Below are 23,315 nucleotides of genomic sequence, written 5' to 3'. Positions count from 1 at the left end.
TAATATTAAAAAATAATATTTTATTAAACTCATCTAAAACTATTTTATTTCATATAAAATATAAAGTTAAAATTATTACTATTATGTATTAATATTTAAACTTCAAGAATAAAATATCTCATGCCCGATATGGCCTTCCAGGCTTCCAAGCTCAATCTAAGGATGGAGTTCTCTTCACAAGGGAAGAGAGAGATGAGTAAATGAGGGAAAATTGTTGAAAAAAATAAAAGGGCGTTAATAAGATATATGACATAAAGGATGGAAACATGTGACGTAAAGAAGGAAATGGGTAGAAGAAAAAGATGGACTTCAAAGTTCAAACTGCTATTTTGGTTTCTTCAATTTCGCGTTGAGAGCTTTGAAAAAATATTTCTTTTAAGAAATATAACTCAGACTTTAATTGTATAGTAAAAATAAAAGATCACGAGAGACTATAAAACAATTATATTATAATAAATTTACTTATCTCAAACAATCTGTGCACGTAAATATTATACTGAACTATATAAATTTGTATATCTACATATTTTTTTTATTATTATCTCATATTTATTGTTATGGATGTACATATAGATATAGTATATCCATATTAGACAGTCATTGAAGGCTTCAAACCACACAAATTAGATGCGTTTGAATGTTAAACTGAATTGAATTGAGTTAAGATGATAAAATATTATTATTTATTATTATTATTATTTAAAAATTTAAAAAAATTAAATTATTTATTATATTTTATATTAAAATTTAAAAAAATTATAATAATAAATTGAAATGAATTTAACTTCAAACGAAACCTGCAGCTCGAATCGAATCGTAGCAGCTGATCAGGAATGGCTCTTCATCTCTCGGCCTGTTGTGCGACTTTTGGCGGCCCTTAATAGGAATTAAGCATTAACAGGGGTAAAGCCGTTATGAGGTCTTGATTGGATTGTAAGCAAACTAACAACCCTTTCTTTTTCCATCAGTTTTTTTTTTTTTTTTTTCATGTGTCCTAAATAAATTTAGAGAAGACACGTAGATCCAGATAATGATGTTCACTCATTGCCAAAGTTTAGCTGTAATTATTATCTCTTTCAAACATATATATAAAAAAAAAAATAGCAATATTTCCCATTCAAGGCCCTTTATCACGGCGTGACAGACAGCTCACAAAGCCCACCAACTGAGTTTTTATTTATATTTGTATTTTCATATTTATATTTTGCATTTTGATTGGCGATGCTTCATCATTGCTCATACCGGCTCAGTTCGTTTGATTTTTTTTTTTTTTTTTTGCCAAAGCTTGGCGTACAGATCACATTTGCAATAAAACGGTCGATAGCATGAAGTGGCAGGCCACCCCTAATCATAATCTTGCTCCATCTTCCAACGGACGAAAATCCTGCCAACTGTGCATCAAATAATATTACAAAATATATATATATATATTTTCCTATATATATATTCCAAGATAGACCAATTTATTTATAATATTATAATTAAATTGCTTATATCAAAATTAGATTCGCGGTATATTAATTTTACCCATCTTGAAAGCTCATGATTATGATCCCCATCCACATTATAGAATCATTAAACAAAGACCAACCGTGTAATAGTCACACCAACCAAATTGGACCTGCTTCCTTGTTAATTTGTTAACGACCACAGTCCATAATGTTTCTAACTTGTTACTACTTCACAACTTGTGCTTCATGCCAACTAAGGTTCGCCAACACCATTAGGAGACATTTAGTACAGATCAGCTACAAATTGTAACTATATTTATTTACATTAAAAACCAAAGTGCCACGTTCCAATACATTAAGGACACACGAAATAAGATTAAAAAAAAAATTAACTAACCAGATTTTAAATAAGATTTAGGCCTCATTTAGTTGTTGGATTGTACTGAGATCAATTCAGTTCAATCTAATTTTAAGCTGTATCTAACATTTAAACACTTATTCTTAAATCATTAAATTCATTTTAACTCAAAACATCTTTAATTTATACGTGAAATCCACAATTTTTTTTAATTTAAAACATATTTTCAAGCAAAACTCATAACTTTTTTTAAATTATTATAAATATATCTAAACTCATTTTAATATATAAACATATATAAATTTATCTTAAATATATTTCACAAAATTTACTCTATTATCTAACTCATTATTATTTATAATGAACTTAATTCATCTCAATTTCTAATCGTGAATCTTAAATACATGTCTTAATCCGGTACGATATCAACCGTCCAACCACGAGGGGGTCCCGCAGCATCACCGGTCACCGTTTTTAACCAGTACCTGACTGGTTAAAACTTAAGAGTCAAAGTGAAAATCACTACCGTAAATAAAGGTGCAACGTGGCGCCCAGATGCATAGTGGGACCCTGTACTGAGGCCTAGGATTGGACACCGCGGATCCGTGTGGTAGCGACGAATACAGTTAGGCCATGTGGACGGACGAACCCGAACCTTCCCCTCACGTTTACGGATCCGAAACTGAAAGGCCCTTCTTTACCCTCGCCGTCACATAACGCCTATTTAATCCGTCCCATTTTCCCACTCAAAACACACGCATCAACCCAAACACTCTGCACTCGCTCTTGCTCTTTAGCCTGTGCTAGACTACTGCGCAGGTTAAGCAGGGAGGGGTGCGCATGATAAGAGAAATGATGAATCGGAAGGCTGTTCTCTTCGTTGGTTTTGTCTGCATTGTGATCGCCGGTGTTGGTGGCCAGGCTCCGGCTACTTCTCCTAGCACGACGCCGGCTCCGCCGACGCAGACTAGTCCTCCCACCTCTTCTCCACCGCCAACCACGACCCCACCTCCAGCCGTTACATCTCCTCCCACGGCAACTCCTCCTCCCGTCAGTTCTCCGCCTCCGTCTTCACCTCCTCCAGCAACACCTCCACCGGTAACCTCTCCTCCTCCTGCGACTCCACCACCAGCAACCCCACCCCCCGCAACTCCTCCCCCAGCTAGTCCTCCCCCGGCCACTCCACCTCCAGCATCTCCTCCACCAGCGACTCCTCCTCCCGCCAGTCCACCTCCGGCAAGTCCTCCACCGTTTGTGCCCCCTCCATCTCCACTTGCATCTCCACCTGCGATGGTTCCAACTACGGCTCCTGCTCCCTCGCCAAGCAAGAAGGTGAAAGCTCCTGCTCCGTCTCCCTTGGGACCGAGTCCACCTGCTCCTCCGACGGGAGCTCCGGGGCCGAGCCAGTCAGCGCTCTCTCCCGCACCAACTCAGAACGACAACGTACGTTTCCGTTTCTTTATCCATATTTTTTTGCTCCCTGCTAAAATGCTTGATAGTATACTGTCAACAATCAGATCAGAGTGTTCTAGATACGACATTGGTGGTAAGATCCTTTTATGCTCTTCTATCTAGTTCGGGTAACGATATGGGTTATAGAATAGTTACAACAAAAACGAAAAATATAAACTTGTTTTTGGTACCGATCTCGGTTATAGTGTTATAGACTGTCAGTGTCGGAATACTTGAGCACTTGAGCGTGATGCAGCTAGCACAGGAAAAAGATTTTTCTGGCTTAAGTTACTGGGGCCTGTTCGTTTTCCGTTCTAGTGTCTCGCGCTCACGTGAGCTTGGGGAGCGGTTTAGGTCTGATCGGTTCGAAGCGCATATAGAAAAGCGAATCAAACAAAGCCACGTGTTTAAGACCTCACGATCTTGCTTTTACTGTTGGATCAAGTAACAATGACATCTCGGGTGCTCAGATATATGTTCAACAGTTCATGGAAGAAGCATGAAAAGTATTGATTGCACTATCAACAAATTTAATCGTATTCTTGTAAGGCATAAGCCACAGATCAAGGTAAACGGTGAGTGAGGAAGAAGGGTGACCATGTTGACTAGTTTGTTGGTGCTGGGTAGCATTTCTGAAGAAGGTACAGAATCTAGTGGTAGGGAGAACACTAGGTTACAGAACCCTAAGGATGTGTGCTGAAGTCCAAGGTGACGACCAGTAGCTCGATGCCTATACTAGCCTTCAGCTCTTGTTGCTATAGATACTTTAAATTTGGTTGATTGAGATTTTGGTCGGCATTTATTGCAACTTAAAAACTTTTTTTTTTTTGCAAGTATTTATTGCAACTTAAAACTAGACCTATCACTCTGAGTACATTAGCTACTAATTAAGAGCTTCATGCAACTCTTCTTGGCGTCTGATGCGGTTCTTGTCCTGATACAACGTCAGGCCTGAAATGGGTAAAAAGGGGAAAGGCTAATCGAATATGCAACAGCTGATGAAATGGTCATTGATAATGTCGGATTATTGTGTTTGAGATGTTATTATATATGTATGTATATATAGTCTTCTATAAATATGCGATCCTATCGTTCAACAGGCTCTGATACAATCTTGTAATATTGCAGAGTGGTGTTGAGAAGATCTTTTCCATTCAGAAGATGGTTGGGAGCTCGATCTTTGGTTTGGCTCTCCTCTGGTTGGTGCTTTAGAGCTACATCTCAGAGTTCTCTCCTTTTTTATTTTTTTTTAAATTTCTGTTTTATCACTTTTGCATCTATATATTTACTGGCCATCATGGTAGCCCCACCTGATGATGGAACTTGCTACTTGTATTTGGGATATTATTACATTCGGTTGAATTCTTTTGGGAGATTTTTGAGGGGATCAGTTTTTATGTACTAGAGACTATTGAGGGAGTTGTTTTTGTATTGGATTGGTGGCTGGCTACCTCTTTCTCTCATTATCTCTTTATTTGTTGCTACCTCACTTTTAGTTGATAAGTATTTTTTCTTTATCAAGCTTTTTGAGCACTCTCTTTATAGTTCATACCTAGTCGATCAACTTGGAACACCTAAGAGCATTGGCAATGGTCTAGTTATTGCCAAGTCTAAAGTTTGGCTAGAATCTTAATTTTTAACTATAATATCAATTTTTGACTAAGTGAGTTCACATTGGACTAGTCATTATAAAGTTAAAATAATAATATAATATTTTATTTTTTTATTTATTTTTATTTTTTTATTTGCAAATACAATTTATATATTTCTTAGATCTTCATGCTTTGTAGAAATAATGTGTCTACTATATCAATCAGTAGAAATAATGTGCATGTCATGCATGTTTTACCATTCAAAAAGTGATGAAATAATTAAATATTAATTTCCATTGTGAATAGTAGCTAGTCATATTTGGAGAGGACTTAAGATTTACTATTCATCAAGTCTTAAGTTTTAGACTATTGGCTAGTCTAATGTGGAGGCTTTTTCTCACATCTAGCTAAAGTTTAGACTTACATTAACATTTGGCTAGTCCATTGTCAAGCACCCTTTGATTTCATTCGTCTAAGAAAACGACGACGAAAACAACAAAGTAACATGGTGACCCATTTCATCGCAAAAGAGCTGGCTAATGATAGCAATGGCAGTGCCATGGGCTAACAAGACCGAAAGCATCACATGCACGGGCCATCTGCTTTACAATTCACTTTCCAATTCTGAATTGGTGATGCTACACATGTAAAATTTGTCAAAACCCAAAATGTCAAAACCCAAAATTTATGACTCGAAATATCAAAATGCAGAATAATTATAGGTACAAGAGAAAATATAAATGTAAGCCTACTGTTTATGGAAGCCTGAGCACAACCTAGTGCATTGAGTGAAGAAAAAAAAAAAAAAAAATTGGGCAGTGTACTGCGGTGTGCGGCTGATGCGCAGCACAGCCCTAGGTATATAAATCACGAATGATGTCCAATCGGCCTCAACGCAATTGCACCCAATTCAGCCCGCCTGCACTGTTACAGCTGCAACAAGAGCCTAGCTATATATATGCACATGCATCTTAATTCAGTTGTACATTCTCGAACGGGATAGTCATGGGCTATGACACCCCTTGTGGGCCTGTGGCCTGCATGGCCTCGTCGTTTTTGGTCTGCAGGTTGTTTCAGCAACCAAACTCCGTGGGCTGCAATGCAGTTTCACTGCCAGGGAAGGTTCGCCGTCTGTTTTTGTGCAAACAGGAGTAGCTCCTGCCTCGTGTTCAATGTGTCACGTTCTTGAAACACGCCGTATAATTTACAAGTCTCTCATGCGTAAACCTCTCATCTTCTTGCTAGAAAAAATGTCCATTCCTTTGAGCTACACCCACCACGATACATTGTTTGGAACTTGGAAGGACAACAAACCGATCAACCTTTACAATTCCTCTTTTCTTCGCCGTCTTTGGTATGTTTAGAGTAGAAAGTGGCGATACAGAGGCCGTTTCTATCTTCCTTCAGGGTTTCAGTTCTTGTACTTTTTTTTTTAAGTGTTTCTTCGTAGAGAAGTCTAGAAGTTGGATCGATTATTCTTTCTCCTTCGTCAATCATGTTTACCTATGCGTATACTTTTGTATATATATATGCCAAGTCTGTTGATTTCTCTTCTTTTTTCAATTACATGTAATTCACCTTTTTTGAATGAATGATTAACGATCTATATATCTTTTGATTTATTAATCATTAGAGGCTCGCCAAATGGTTAATTAGCAAATTATATATCTAATTCATTAACATATGTTTTTCCCTTAGCAAATCACATTTCCTCTCATAATTTTCTCTCCTTTTTCTCCCTTTATAATGTTACGTTTAGATAGTAAAGTATTCTCAAGTATTCTGTGAACAGTAATGAAAAAGTAATGATAGAATATTAAATAATAGTAAAAAGTACCGTCCATTCAATTTTTGAAAATCAAAAGGTGAACTATTAATTGATGGATAAATATCTTACCAACACAATATAATAAAAGTATAGTATAGAACGATAATTTTAATTTATTATTTCAACTTGGGCTTAATATGGAAGCTTTGCAAATTTTGATTCTGAGTTGAGCCCAGATATCATCGCATCATCACATGTAGAAGCTGATGTGCATTTCGACCCATTCACCTTTAGCCTGACCGATTACTACGGGCGAAACGAACCTTTTCGTGTGGCTTTTTCCACTAGGAGGAGGCCCTTTGCGAGGCCCATCAGAACCACATTGGACAGCTTTAGGTCGTTGTCAAACGAAACGAGTAATTTTCAACGAGACCAATAGCTATAATGAATATTAACTATAATTTTCACCAAACAGAGAAGAGGAGATGGCCATTTCATCGTAATGGAATCCAACCGACAACTCTAAGTAGGACTAAGCTCCGACTCTAACGGAGTTGGAGTTGTCGTTTCCGACCTCCGAGAGTCGGAGCCAAATTGTCCCTCCGACTCCGAACTGGAGTTGGAGTCCAACGGAACTCCGACTTCCGAGCGAAACTTTGAACGGAAGTCGGAACTCCGACCTCCGAATGGAAGCTTCGATCTCCATTTAGAGTCGGACCGTTTATTTCTCTACATTTCTAACATATTGAAATGTATTTGGACGGCAAAATTATATGGTGGAGAATATATAATAAATTACTTGTTAATGTCAAAGGTAGTACTTCGAGCTAATTAAAGAGTACTTATCTCACGTCTTTGATCAGGATATAATTACATAAATATAACTACATAAATATAATCACCAAAGCCCAAGTCCAAATCTGTAAAAAAAAAATACTGAAAAGATAAAAAAAAAAAAAAAACCTTAAATACAATAGTTTAAAAAGTAAATAACATGTATGATGTAGCCATAAGTTATAACAGTCTTATTTATAACGTAATAACAACATTGACTTAGCTTTGAAATATAACTACATAAAAATTAAACATGGATTTCACTCAAATGCTTTTTGTTCCATTGGTCATGCCTGAAATGAAGATAGAAAATTGCAATCAATAAATGAAAAAAAATTGATAATAAGAAATTGAACAAGGTAAAAGTATAATTTGATTCTTACCAAGACTATCAAGGGGCGTCCGTTCCATACTCTCAATCATCGGCAATTATGTTAGGATTCACAATTAAATCTATAAAATCATAAAAAAGTAGAAGTTAGAAACATTAAAAATAAATTTTGGTTCCTTAACTCCTCTCAACTCATTATTACAACTTTTTCAAATCTCAACACAAAATATAATAAATAATTCAATTTTTTCAAATCCCAAAATAATAATAATAATTTTAAAAAATAATATTCTAACAATATTTTATCATCTCAACTCAACTCAACTCAACTCATTTCAACATCCAAATACAACCTAAATCATCATTTACAAGCATATAAACTTATCCGATTCAAGTCTATAGCTCTCGGCATCAATGCCAACGGTATCTAGTCCAATGGGTATTTCACTTATCCAATTCTGTGTGTAAACGAGGGTCTCTACGGTTGACGGTGACAATGAACTCCGATAAGCATCCAACACGCGACCTCTAGTGCTAAATGCCGACTCTAAGGCAACTGTAGTGACATGAATTACTAGCACATCTCGGGCTACATGAGAAAGGACTGGATACTTGGTGGAATTAACTTTCCACCAAGTTAATAACTGAAATACATCACTAGGTGCCTCGACAACTTCCATAAAATATCGTTCAACCTTAGATGTACAATGCATAATATTCCTTGTTGACATGAGTTGATGATACTGTTGTATAATACGATTGCCTCTAACCCCTACAGATGGGTCAGTATCACCTGAGGAAACTGTCGATCCCGTCGGCCTCGAATGTAAGGAGCTACCAGCGCTCGAGCGGAACCCATACAAAAAAGTTCGCTTGAAGTGCGCTCGACGTGGTGCTCGAGCAGAACTCTTCCATAGAGGTTCGCTCGATGTACGCTCGACTCAGCGCTCGAACGGAACCCATGCAAAGAGGTTCGCTCGAAATTCGCTTGACATGGCACTCGAGCAGAACTCTTCCATAGAGGTTCGCTCGATTTGCGCTCCACATCTCGCTCGAGCCAATGTTCAAAACAACGTGCACTCAACTTACGCTCGACACCTCACTCGAGCCAACAGAGCAAAAATCGTAGGTGTTCTGTTCTTGATTCTGTTGCACATTTTATTAAACACATTGCATGCATACAACACAACATACAATTTATCAAACACATTTCCTTATTACAAATTTACAAAACCAATTTACAAGAATCACAACAAAATACCAATTGATAAGAGACGTGCTGTAGAAAATCAAATTGCTTGAATTAAATTTAGGGGTCGGAACCCCTTACTCTCACCGTAGGTGGAAGCTGAACGGAGGAGCAACAAGGAATGGCGGCACGGAGGAGCAACGACAAACGGCACTGAGACGCGAGAGAGAAGGGACGCGAGACGACTTCACTGGTTCAGACTTCAGACGGACTTCATGAGACGCAAGAGAGAAGGGAGAAGGAAGATCGAAGAAGGAAGATGGGGGGTCCTACGTTTTGGACCCCCTAGTGTGATCAAAACGACGCCGCTCCATATTAAGTGGAACGGTGTCGTTTAATTTTTGGATTTTTGTTTTTTAAAAAAATCGGAGTTGGAGTCGGAATCGGAGCTCCTTGGAGCTTCAACTCCGACTCCGATTATCTATTCTGAATTACTCCGAATTTCGACTCCGAATTCCGATGACTTCGACTCCGTCGGAGTCGAAATCGGAGAGGATGTCGGGCAGAGTCAAAAATTTTAGAATTTTACACTGCCCTAACTCTGAGAACGCTAATGAGATGAGATGATAATTTTATTAATAGTAGTAAAATTATTTGTAAATAATAATAAAATGGTTTGAGTTAAGATGTTTTATTGGGTTCTGGTAAATGAGAGAAAAAAAATTAAATAAAAATATTATAAAGTTAAAAATATTGTTAGAATATAATCTTTTAATATAATTTTTATTTTAAAATTTCAAAAAACTGTATTATTTTTGTGTTTTATTTGAAATTTTAAAAAATTATAATAATTAGATGAAAAAATGAAATGAAAAAGTGTTTGTATTTAAGAAAGAAATTATAAGAAGTTTTGAAATGGGATGAGATGATCTCAGTTCCCAAACAAGCCGTTAAATATATTTTCCAATCGGAACATAATCTGAAGCATACCACGACCTAAACCAAGCTGGCCGTACGAACTCGTCCGACTGTTCCAATCATGCAACACCCATAGCTCATTCCTGGAAGTATCAGGAACAATAATAAGGCAATATGTCTTCATCCCTCGCTGTAAAGTTAAGCTTTGAGATACAATTTGGCCACATTGTTCAGTTGTTAAAGAAAAATTCTCTGTTTGACAATCGCAGAAAGAAAGGTGGATTTGTAAGACAATCGAATTCTTGGTGTCTCCATGACCAAAATAACCACATCATGAGATGCTGCTAATCCATACTGTAAGATTCTGCAATTGGGTCTAAAAAAAATGCAGACTTTGCTATCAAACCAACGACTTCATGACTTCATTTCTCACATTCTTTGATAATTAAGATGCTGCCACTGCCACTTGCTTTTATTTATTGGAAACGTGAGTAGACCCCCACAAACAAATTTGCAAAAAAAATGGTGCATACGCACAGATTAACAAGCTACGTTTTTTTAGTATCTAGACTGAGATACGATTGTGGAGTAGAGTTGTAGGCTGTAGCTCGGTATGGGTCCAGCTTAGACATAATAATAATAATAGTAAGGGTGTGGCCATGGGGAGCCAATAAAGCCTCATAAATTGGATTGCATCAGTTACAGGACGTTGGTAAATTAAATATCATAAATATGCATCCATTCTTTGGCATTACAAGAAGTGGAAAGCAAGCTTCCTTTGCCGACAGTGCTGTGATTTTTATTTTCTTTGCTTTGTCTACCATCTTGATTTCTATATGTATGGTTTGGTTGAGATGATCTACATTACAAGAAACTTCCTATATATACTCCTCCTTGAAACGCTCAATGCACCTCCTAAAACCCCGCCGAGTTGCAGGATTATAGTAAACATCCCCTTATAAATAGGGGCTACAAAGTCAATGCCAACCTTTGAAGCCCTGCCTTTCACTGCCCTCTATTCCCGTTCGTGAGCCAAGGTTAAAGAAGTGGGTCACTCCCAATAAATTGTGGGCATATATAGTTTTTTTTTTTTTTACAATAAGGTTGTCAACAACCGAGGAAATTAGGAAAAGGAAAGTAGGCCATTCCCCACGTGCACTTCAATAAAATACAGTCAAGATCCAAATTCCTGATAAAACTATTTCTTAGAAAACACTCTGAACCTTCTACAGTTACATATTTTGAGAAAGATAGATGGGTAGATAAACTACTCATAAGGGATTTTTAAATGACAATATGAAGTCAACTTTAGAATCTGGCTCAGAAATCCAACTGATCAAAGAGAAGTGTTTAATTAGTGTCCATAATTAAATGACAGGAATTGAAACTTCAGTTCCAAGTCAACCTCGGAATCTAACATTTCAGTCTAGTAAGAATGGAGATCATGAGGTCAGAGTAACCTAAAACAATTACACTTTTAAAAACCAATTCCCATATGGAGGATATATTTTAAATTGTAAAGGACCCAAGGCTGTTTAGTCCTAAGTTTCATCAATAACCCCACTTCTCAGAAAGTCAACACCTTTCTGTCCTAAGTTAGCTAGTGGGTTCTACTCTCAACTCTGGTAAATACATGTTTCATAATTATAATGTTGTGCTTTAATTTGAAAGAATTTCATGAGTTAGTATAACTGACTGACCCAACATAATTGGGTTGTGCAGATTTTTTGTGTTTTTACTTTTGACCAACCTTGATTGCATTGCCTTCCCCACAGCCCGAACTGCACGATGGTCAAACGAAGGCACACATGAGCTGCTGCCCGCTAAATGGGGTGTGAAAACGACAGCTCTAGATTTTTGTCCGTTGTGTCGGTTTTCGCATTTACTCTTTTATTTAAAAAATAAAAAATTTTGTTGGGGGCGATTTGTATATTTAGGATTAGTTTGTTTTCAGAGATGAGATGGAATGAAATGAGATTAAAGTTAAAAAGTTGAATAAATTATTGTTAAAATATATTTTTTAATATTATTTTTATTTTAAAATTTAAAAAAATTGAATTATTTATTTTATTTTATATTAAAAATTAAAAAAATTATAATGATTAGATGAGATGAAATGAGATATTTTTTGAAAATAAATTAAATTGGCACTTTTAGGTTTTCTATGCCACATCTACCTTCAAGATAATAAATACTGTAAACATTTGTTTGTAAATGTGCACCTTCCACCAAGATTTACCACAAGGCCTCTCGGTTCCAGCGGCCTGGACCTTCAACCCCATTGTCCCCACTGAAAAATAAAGCCTAGGGCCTCGTCTGTTCACTTTGACCACTCAGGAACATCATCACGAGGTGGAACCTTCACACCCGCAGACAAAAAACTTCAAAAAAAAACAAAACAAAAAAAGAAACAGAAAGGCCCAAGTCGGGGGTAAAGAAATAATGTCAGTATTCTCAGAATTGCTTTTTATCTTGGTGGAAGGTGCACATTGACAAATAATATTTTTTATTATTATTTAATATTTTATTATTTCTTTTATTACTATTTATAACACTTCTCACTACCCAGTCGATAAATATCACATATACTGATCATAGGTCTTTGAGGACTGAGCAAATACACAGACTACATATCTTATTTCACTCATTATGCAATCCAATATATTCATAAAAAGAGTTCAAATATCAAGATCATTTTTTTATTTTTTATGTTGACGTGGCACCCTTCCACACATATGCAATGAATACCAAATAAGCGATTACACACCAAAGAATAATGTTATATACTATATTTTTATTTCACTTTCATCTTACTATGTAACATGTAATATTTATTGCTAACAAATAATTATTTAATAATAATAAATATACAACATCTTACATAATAAGATGCAAGCACGAGAGTAATATGATGTATAGATTTTTTCCACCAAACCTGTAATAATATATCAAGACAGTCGTTTGGTCTTAATATACATATCCATCTACAGTCTAACCCTCGCATTAGATTCAAAAAGTAATTTCACTTGAAGTTGCATAGACCCCACGATGGAGACTTCTCAGTTCTAGGTGGGGGGGACAAAGATGAAGCAAAAAGGTCCCAAAGAGTCAAAGATTTATGGGTACTTCTAAGCACCATGGAGATGAGAAATAGAAAGTTAGAAACATACCACAGAGAAATGGAGCATTGCCAGAAAAATCTCATCAGCTTTCAAGATAGCAAAATTCTAGGAGACCCCACAGATGGATGATATTAGGAAAAATTAAGCAAAAAAAAAAAAAAAAAAAAGAAACAGATTCAATATTACAGATACTTCTTTCTCCTGGTAAGTCAATATTGTAGGCATTCACAATGTGATGCGACAGAAGATATTCAAGCATTAAAGATGCTGATCTATACATTCATGAGCATTCAACATGTTATGGACAAGATGTTTCGTTCGCATTTTTCTAAAAGAAGCACCGACTGTCACGATGCAATCGGAAACCCATATCCGATATGTGCGGGTTACAGCCGCTAAAGAAAAGAAATGGAGCTTCAACTCCTTCACCAAGCCCTCCTTCCCAGACAAAGAAACAACTTTTGAACCCATGGATGATGGAACAACCACACAGAAGTTAGCAATCTTACAAAGGGCAAAATTAACAAAGTAAGTATTACGATCAAACCCGTCGGTTGAAGCCAGTTTCCTTCTTATCGTCCCAACCAAATTCATTCAACGAAATTAGTAGAAAAATTATAAAAGGTTAGCGGCTCTAATATTCCCAGAGCTTCACCACCTTCATAATAAGTTGAAGGTAAATTAAAAATTAACCTCCACTTGCTCTATTCCTAAATGGAAACCTGAGCTCCAACTACCTAGTTGGATTCTGCATTGAGTATAAAGATTCAACCAGGCCCCAGTGAAACCTGTGAATGATTATGCTCTATTTACAGATTAATTTAGGAATAAACCAACTTCCAAAAAACTAGCTGAACTCCTAATCCGCGACTTCTAAATGTTAGTCAACTAAAACTAGCTACCAATATAAACAATTTCCCCTATTTGGATCCTATCCTTTCTTAGGCTTCCATCTTCCAAATCATGTTATCAACTGAGCTGTCATTGTCTTTCGCCAGGGCTGCAACTTTGGCCCGATGTGCTGCGAGTGCAATTGCCCCCTTTCCCCTTTCGTCCTGGGGAAGTTCACAGGTCTCGCTGATGGATCCAGATCTCAAATCTGCTGGCGGAATGAAGCAGTCTACCGACAGGCCTGGAACATTAAATGCAACCTCTTCAATTGTCCAAGCTTCTTCCATCTTTGTTTTGGTATGGCTCATTGCCATCTCACCGAACCTGAAGAGTGTCACCACAGAGCGCCCAGAGTGCGCAATCATGATCCCCTCAACAGGCCTGTAATCGTCAAGGAATGAATTGATAGTAGTCTCCCAGTAGACTGCATCACCACCAATAGATTGGATGCGGGTCAGATGCGAATCCTCCATGTGAACAAGAAGCCCAGTCTTCTGGCTGAAGTAGCCAAACAAGACATGCCTAATTATCTCTGCCGGACCTTCACTCCTGGCCTTCAATGTCCGAGGGTCAGCACAAAGCTTGAGGATAAAGCAATCCTCGCCATCGATCTTCTTCTCTCCTATGCATCTTGCATCCGCAAACATACTGGCGGTAGTTCTCGGATCAAGGCCCTGACATATATAAGAGGAACCAAATATTGAAACGGCCATAAAACTAAAACAAACTTGCACAAAAAGCCACAGTTTTTACCTGAAGTGCTCGACGCAGAGGCCTCACGGGTCCTTTTGCAGTGTGGGCACCAAGCCAGGGAGTGTGCCTCCAAACAAGCTCGCCATTGCAGCCAGCATGAACCTTGCTTCCCCCAACTGCAAGCTCCACATACCACATGTCGGGGTTCATCTGCCAGAGCACAAACCCTCCCGATTCAGCACATCTAGAGGCATTCCGGTTCTTCATCACCTTCGTGGCGGTTTCAAACTCGGAAGCTAACATCTTGATCTTTCCCATCGCATAGGCATTTTTAATCGAGCTCTGCAGCTTCTGTCCACCAGAAGCCGCTGTGTACTGCTGCAATATGTACTGGGCGGATGAGGTCTCCTGCATTAATAACCGTCAGGGAAAACGAAAAATTAAGACTGGGTTTTACTAACTTTACAGTATTTTTGTTTTAAATTTCAAAGAGGAGAGAAACACTAATTCCAAGTCTAAAATGCAAATTGTAGTATATTTTTCTTTTCTTTCTTTCTTTTTTACTTCAATAAAGTAGCAAACTTATGCTTATTTTCATTCCAACTGAGGATTCTTTAGTGTGTTTTCCTCTGTTTTCTCATCAACCAAACGAGGACTTAAACTGGGAAAAAAATTAAATAATCCAGCATATATATATATATATATAAGGAGCACTCAATATCCCAATTCCACGTATATAACATATACCACTAAAAAAACCGAAGGTAACAAAACGAAACCAACCCAACTCTTTACGACTCTGGAGTCACCCCACAAACGATTGAGAAAAGCTCAATATTATCATTTTTGCATGAATAAGTGAGGATCACCGTAAATGAGAGAGGCAAATGGGTTTGTAAGAATGAGAGATGGGAGGAGAGACTGACAATGGGGGTGTCCTTGATGCTAAGATGAGGCAATGAGTCAGTGGTGCTAACGTGCACCGGGGCGAGAGGAGCACCCATCACCCCAATCAACAGCCTCAAATCAGACCTCTTGCAAGCCGCCATGGAAGAGGTTACGGAAGGCGTCCTCGCCAGTTGCCCCTTCATCCACTGCCCCAAACTTGATCCGCTCCTCCTCGAGTCCCCAATTTCCCCTCCGTCCGGGTCCGGACCCTCCATCAGCGGCGCCAATGCTTCCCCCAGTGGCCTCAGACTGCCGGATCTCGCGATCAAAGGCTCCGGATGCGCCACGGGATTTTGGTGTTGGCTGCCCTTCTTTCTCCGGAGCAGGCCCGATATGATAGGCGAACCGGTTCTGGCAGGGCTGTTGGCCCGAGACCGAGACGGCGAGAGGCCCCTCACCACCTCATCTTTTAGCGCCGAGAAGAACCCCTGCTTTCTTTCCATTTGAGACTCTACTTCCCCCCTATTCAAAACGAAAATCTTACCCAAAAGAAGTGATACGAGAATGTTGTTTTCTGCTTCTGTGGGGGAGGGAGTAGTGAGTGTTTGGTTGGTTAGAGAGCAAGGCGGGTTTATGAGCGAGGTGAACGTGAGTGAGACTTGTTCTTCAGAGAGAGAGAGTTTAGACTTTAGTGAGTAGGAATGTGGGAAACCGGTTATGGAGAACGGCTCGAAGACTGACTTTGGGGTGATGGTAGTGTGTGAGACTTTCGAGCGAGGTGTGTGATTCTAGAGAGAGAGAGAGAGAGGAGTGATGTATTTTAGAGATGGATCGAAGAGAGTGGGTCTTGCTGGAGTGTGAAAGAGAAGGCAGGAGAGTTTTTATACTTTTACCGGATTTCTTTTTTGTTGGCGAGGTATACCGGATTATGCTTCTTCTTTTTTCTTTCGAATTCAAAGATTCATCTGAGATAAATACTAAACATAATAATTCTATGGACGTAATATTCTGATGCAATGATTGTATTAAATATAGTCCAATACTCATTCTACTTTTAGCTAATCCACAAGTCCTTGATCATTATTTTTTGTTATGATGATCGAATGCTAATAGCGTTTTATTATATATAAGTAAGTTTGCATATTAATCTGTATATTAATATTATTATTTTTATATTTTAAATTTAAATTAGTACTGTTTTAATAAAATTTACTTTTTAACCAATCATATTGAATGAATAAGCATATTAGTACGTATAATCGCTTATAATTAGATTTTTTCATGCTAATAACTCTGTGTTAACTAATAGATAAATGATAGTTATAACAGTAGAGTGCACAATCTACATATAATCATTTAAAAAAAATATATCTACATAAAAATTAAATTTTATTTTTTAAAAAATAATTACCTAATATTTATGTACTTATAACTATACGTGATATTATGACCATTATCTTTTTGGAAAATGCTAGAGCTCCCGCTGGGGGCTCCCGCTGGAGCTCTAGTGTATTTTTTTATGTGTATTTTTAAATTTTTTTTTATATAGATGTTTTTAATGATTTTAAATATTTTTAAAAAATAAAAAAATTTTATAATATTATTAAATAATACTTGCTTAATCACGAAGTAAAATATAAAATCATATTTATATGATTTTATATTTTACTTCGTGATTAAGGAAGTATTTTTTAATAATTTTTTTTTTTACTTCTTGATTAAGAAAGTGTTTTTAATAATGTTCTAAATTTATTTTATTTTTTAAAAAATATTAAAAAATATTAAAAAAATTATATAAAAAATAACTTAAAAAAAAACACACACAAAAATACACTACAGCCCCAACGGGAGCTCCCAGCGGGAGCCCAAGCGGGGGCTGTAGCACGATCCTATCTTTTTATTTTCGCTGCCTACTCATTTATGCTCAATTATTAGTATTATGGCCATTATCTTTTTCGAAAAACGAGACTGATAAACATTCAATTTGTATGGGAGTGAAGAGGAGTAGAGAGGGATGCAATTGGCTTTTTCTCAATAGATAGCGAAAATCTTGAAATATAAATGGTTTGGAGGCATGGAATACATTGGCAATGTAAGGAAAAATCTTGCATTAAAATCAAGGTTGGTGATGTTCGGAAGAGGAGGGCGGGCTCCAAGAGGATCCAATCCATAATATGAGAAAGTACTGTAGTGTGCTGGTGATGAAAAATAAATCATAATTTTATATTAAAATGACTGCTCCCTATTCTTTGAGATATGGATAGTTTTCTACATGCCATATGTCTAATGCAATATATTGATATTGTCAGGCATGTATAGTAATTTTGTTTATATGCTTGATTTTAACTTTGGATATAAAATATGTGCTTAGCCTAGGTTTGGGTATAAAAAACATTTCATCTCATCTCATTTAATTATTACAACTTTATTAAATTTACATATAAAATATAGTAATACACTAAATAATTCAACTTTTTCAAATTTTAAAATAATAATAATATTATAAAATATTATTCTAATAATATTTTATTCAACTTTCATCTTAACTCACTATTCAAGTTTCTTCTAAATTTTGATCTTGAAGATTTTTATGGTAACCCCAAAGCTTTGTCTATAATACAGTATTACTCTACTACAAGTGAGAACAATTAATGAAGATGATTGCTACTCATTATCTCACACTACACACTTTATATATTTTAAGATTATTTTTTATTTTATTTTATTCTTGTGGAACTAATTAAATTGTTTTACTCATAATTCATACATCACATACTTATTATAAGAATTTTTTTTAGAAGACGGTGTGTTACTTCTATTTTGGGTGCATTATATGTAGAGATTTTCGTTTTTGGAGCAAACTTGAGCATTTTGTTTTATATGAAAAGTAATGTTACTTGTTATTTTTTTTTATCATCATCCTTTATTATTTTATGAGTTGATATTAAATAATTAAAAATTATTTATTATATTTTAATTGTGAATTTATTATTTAATGATGCATAAGAAAATAATTGTTGTGAGAATAATGATAAAAATGATATTTTCTTAAATGAGATGGATTTAAATTTTCTTTTAAAATTGGTATATGGGAGGGTTTTGTTTTGAAGACTTGAAGTTGGCTAAATGCCTCGCGCAAATGGAGAGCAACTGTGCATTTGTGCTCCAATAGCCAAGAGAATGTGATGTACTGATGTTCGTACTTTTTTCGTGCAATGCATGCAGACTACCAACTGAGAGAAAGCCCTGACGTGGAAGGTGCACTGTTCTTCAACCTGGTAAGGAGGAAAGTATCCCACGGCCTTTCGAAGCGCGTGGCATACATTTCCAGAAGGTGGCATCGAATCTTAATCTGGATTGGATTCTGGTAGAGAAACAGACGCAAATCCGTTCATTTTCAGTTTCAGACAGAGAGTTGAACAATTCCTGGCTGCGCAGTACTCTCCCCCAGGCTCCAGCAGTATTTGAAAGTCCTTCTCCGTGAGTTTTATATAGAAAGTGGTAATAATTAAGATGAAAAGAGTTGAGAAGAATTTAAGTGATTTTTTAAGGAGATGTTTGGATTTGAAGATGACTTGAGATGAGTTGAGATGAATTGAGATGTATTATAAATAGTAATGAGCTGAGTTGTGAATAGTAGTGAGATTTGTGAGTTAAAATTGTTGAATAGTAATAAATAATAGTGAAATAAGTTGAGATGAACTGAGATGACTTGAAAATCCAAACGTCTCCTAAATCTAAACCAGATCTTATAGCCTTATTCACATTTACTGATTTACATGTAACTATATTTTGTTTAAACTTTTTCTCTAATTCTCTGTCCTAAAATTTAAAATGAAAATTTCTAGAAAATCTTGATACATTGGACCAACACGTTATAGGACGCATTTAATTTAAAGAGTATACCAATATAATTTTCAATATAAATATATATATATACACACGGACGAGATGAATGTAGTATTTTTATTTATTTTTATTGATATCTAGTGTTCGGGAACAATGTTCTAACTAATCTTGAGAGTGCATAGGTCATTTGTAAAGAATTTTCTATAAGTGCATCTTAAATAATTTAAGGAAAAAATCCCTTAATCCGATAAATTCTAGAGATTATTTGCACTTAAAAGAATTTAGACAGGAGGAGAGCCTATCCCAAATCTAAGATCTTTATCACTTGAACCAACCACTATAGATTAAATGCAGTGATTTGTGAGCGACAAAAACATCAGTTAACATGTTGGACATACAGAAGATGGTCCTATATATATATGATAAATAATATTTACAATCGTAAAATATGTAAACGCCGTGTAATTTTTTTTAAAAAAGTATATAAATACAATATTTACATAAAAAAATTATTTTTTTAATAATAAATTTTACGCTTATTTAAAATGATTACATAACGCTTACGCACTTCACAATTATGACTATATATAACATTGCGTAAGCTTGTGCATCATTGCGTTTATTACTTATATATCTCTCCACTCTTCTAGATTTTCTTTCCTTGGTTTTATTTGCCTTGATAGCGATTAGACGTGCGAGTTTTCTTAGTTATCACTTGTAATAAGCCTCGTCGCGATAGGCTTATTGCCATGAACTATATAACCGATAACGTGACAATTCTTCCGCGTTTGAGGCTAAAAGAAATTACGCGTTTTAACTTTATTTATATAGTGCGTACAGCTAGAAGCATGAATGATGAATGGGCCTACTTCCCACTTTGTGAGGAATGAGAACCTCCTGATATCCTACATCGTACGTCCTGCTTAATTAGTTTTTTTTTTTTTTTAATTATAATTATCCAAAAGCATTATCATGCACGGTATAAACACGACACTGTGGCATAAGAGTGTTACTGTTAAATTTGTACAACAGGTTAGAAAGATTGGAGAGACTAGAGAGTCCTCTCCGACCCACATTGTGGTTTGAGGAATCAACGGTATAGTTAAAAAGTCCATGATAGTGGTTTAAGTGTCGATACGGTGCTCGAACGTTCATATATAAAAATAGATAGTATATAACCATATAAAATATAAATAAAGAGAGTGGTGTAGAGATTTACGTGATTCAATATAAATACTTACTTTCACAGATTCTTTGGGAGTGAAATCCACTAGACTTGATAATTGTAAAATCTCTCATAGCCTCACATATCTCTCAATACAATTAAAGATGTTAAGATTTATAGAGGTTAAAAAAAATACCATCATCTTGAAGAGAAGATTTTAAAGGTCTTTGTACGTAGTTAAGTCTCCCCAAATTTGAGAAGATTCTCTCCCTTTATAGATGTTTCTTTCATTCATTTGAATAATTGAATCACACTTGTCTTATGAAACTTTTTCATTTTATGTGCCTGAGTGAACTTGCCTCATTTCCTTTTGGTAATAGACTCTCAATAGGCTGGATCCAGCATATTTTATATCCAACAAAGAGTATCTAATAATAAAAATATTGACAAGTAATGCTATTTGAAAGTGTTTATACCGCATACTATTTATGTGAAATGCTTTAATTTGTAAGATTAATTAAATTTTAAAATTTATTTTTTGAATTAAATTATGTCACGTGAATGATGTGTGATGTAAAAGAATATTTTTAAATAAAATTACTCAAATATTGATACATGTGATTGTTGCTTTCACACACATATATTGTTATTTAAATTATACAAAATAGACGAAATGCGTCCAATGTACGACATATATAGCGTGGGTTCCATGTATATTTTGTTATCCTGTTTTTTCTTATATTCCGACAAAAGGATCCACGTAAATGTGCTTGATTCGGGAGGTGGCGGCCTGGAGATCATCATGCTAAATGCCCATGGCCATCCTTCATGTGTAGGCCTGACCATGCTTCATGGGGGCCGTTTGTTCAGTTGGATTCATGTCCTGCAAACACCTTGTCCATGTTCCAGTACCTGTTTCCTTATGTGTTGTTTGTTTTTAGTCGATGCGGCTAGATTTCTTGTCTAGGTTAACTTCCCTAGCTAATTTCTTCAATGCATGTAAGATATTTTTAAAATCAGAATTAAAGATTTTTCTCACGTCTGATTTGAAAGAAAAGCTCCTTCAATTCATGTATTCGTACATATGGCGTTCAAGCCACGATGTCTGTATTTTTTTAAAAGCAAAAAGACGAGGAGCCGTCCAATCATATTAGAAGTAGGCTCCACCGAGATCAAACTCAAATAATCAAAGGGAATATCACTCTCAAGAATTTAACTCAGGGTCTATAATTAGGTACAAAGTCCAATAGATTAATGATTTCAACTAGGTTAATTAAAAAATATATATACATATATAATTATATTAATTGGTAGCTTAGTACTTATTTGTTTATTTTTTTCCTATTTCATTGTCGCTTCTCAATGGATTTAAATAAACCAAAACGATACGTTTTACATCACCAATTCTTGATGATCATCACAATAACAAGAACTTTAAAAAAAAAAAAAAAGTTTTTATAGGTATTGGCATCTATATATACGTTGTTTTTGAGTGTGTTGGCATCTATGTAATGGATATATATGCGATTCCTCCGATATATGCTTTGGATTTTGATTGCGATCTTCGCTTTATTTTAAGTCATGATAATGCTGTCCCTAAGAGTCCCATCATCCATGCAAAAATATCTTAAACCCCCGATCCAATAGCTAACATATATCCGATAATATTATTCAAGCTGCTAGCCAGGTAGCCCCATGTTCACCTTTTTCGTGTATATATATATTCCTGCTTTATTAATCAAACCTGTCACGAGTGGGCCACTGGAATTACAACTAAACCATAATTATTGATCTAGTGCATGGCCCACATTTAAAGCTTAAAGAAGGTAGCCAGGCAGACAAAAATACTGCATGTGTTGTTCCTTATAGACAAAGGCATATATACCAAACTCCTTGCCAATCTAAGTCCAGCCTTCATCTGTTTACTGTCAAAAAGGTTAAACGATGTTTTGTAGTATGAACAGATACTCTGACAATATTCTTTTCTCTGAGCTGTAACTTGCAGATCAATTTAACATGAAAAAGGTAAAGCAGATCTCCCTATATATGCCATAAATATATATATGAAAGATTTTAATGATATATATTCACTTAATTTATTCTAAAATATATTTAATAAATTATATAAAATTACATAATTATGTTATGATTGTAGGGTTAGTACTAATTTTATAATGAAATTACAAAAGCCTACACTTTGTTTAACTTTACCACACATGTTAGTATATACAAAATACATATACATAGAAAAAAATTCTTTTCATCAGTTACTATTCACCACCCCACATCTCACACCTTATGAAATACACTCCATACCATATGAAAAATAAGCGTGATGCTTCTACTTGACTATTACTAAATGTAACGATGATCAAGTGACCATCCGCTAATAGAAAAATACTTACCTTATATGTATATATTTATGTACGTATTATTAGATATCATGATATGATGCCTTCCCTCGTGCACAAATGATTAAGTTGGGATCTTCATTTGATTGTTGCCAACTATGTTTTCTTTGGCCTACTGCTTACTGAAAGAACTTATCCGAAGCAACGCGTACGTACCAGCTATATATATATATATATGCTTTCACACTTCAGTGATCATCTGTTCCCACTTATATATCATGTACAGTGTTCTTAATCAATCTCCAACTTAAAAAATTGAAGTTAGTTTGTTGCTGCTTTTGTTTTTTTGTTTTTGTCTGTTTTTTTCCCTGACCAGATCAACAGGAAACATCCGAGGCTAATGTGTTTCTTAATTATCAGTTGTTGGGGTAGCATAATAATTAATAAATTAGAAGATATAAAG

At 35.7% G+C, this 23,315-nt stretch overlaps 2 protein-coding genes across 2 annotated transcripts; one reads left to right on the top strand and one right to left on the bottom strand.

Annotated features, from left to right (window-relative positions):
* Nucleotides 1–2,545: 2,545 nt before the first annotated feature.
* On the top strand, nucleotides 2,546–4,745 carry LOC108996380 (classical arabinogalactan protein 9-like). Its single transcript, XM_018972250.2, has 2 exons — nucleotides 2,546–3,252; nucleotides 4,390–4,745. Exons 1-2 carry the CDS (start codon nucleotides 2,650–2,652, stop codon nucleotides 4,471–4,473), a joined length of 687 nt encoding a protein of 228 aa, XP_018827795.1. The 5' UTR covers nucleotides 2,546–2,649; the 3' UTR covers nucleotides 4,474–4,745.
* An 8,438-nt stretch (nucleotides 4,746–13,183) lies between these two features.
* Nucleotides 13,184–16,354, bottom strand: LOC108996393. The gene is made up of 3 exons (XM_018972276.2): nucleotides 15,526–16,354; nucleotides 14,660–15,007; nucleotides 13,184–14,580 (listed from the first exon to the last, which is right to left on the bottom strand). Exons 1-3 carry the CDS (start codon nucleotides 15,988–15,990, stop codon nucleotides 13,957–13,959), a joined length of 1,437 nt encoding a protein of 478 aa, XP_018827821.1. The 5' UTR covers nucleotides 15,991–16,354; the 3' UTR covers nucleotides 13,184–13,956.
* Nucleotides 16,355–23,315: the final 6,961 nt, after the last annotated feature.

Source organism: Juglans regia, chromosome 13 (genome assembly GCF_001411555.2).
Source record: "Juglans regia cultivar Chandler chromosome 13, Walnut 2.0, whole genome shotgun sequence".
In the NCBI taxonomy this organism is placed as follows: domain Eukaryota; kingdom Viridiplantae; phylum Streptophyta; class Magnoliopsida; order Fagales; family Juglandaceae; genus Juglans; species Juglans regia.
This window is presented reverse-complemented; position numbering and strand designations above follow the sequence as displayed.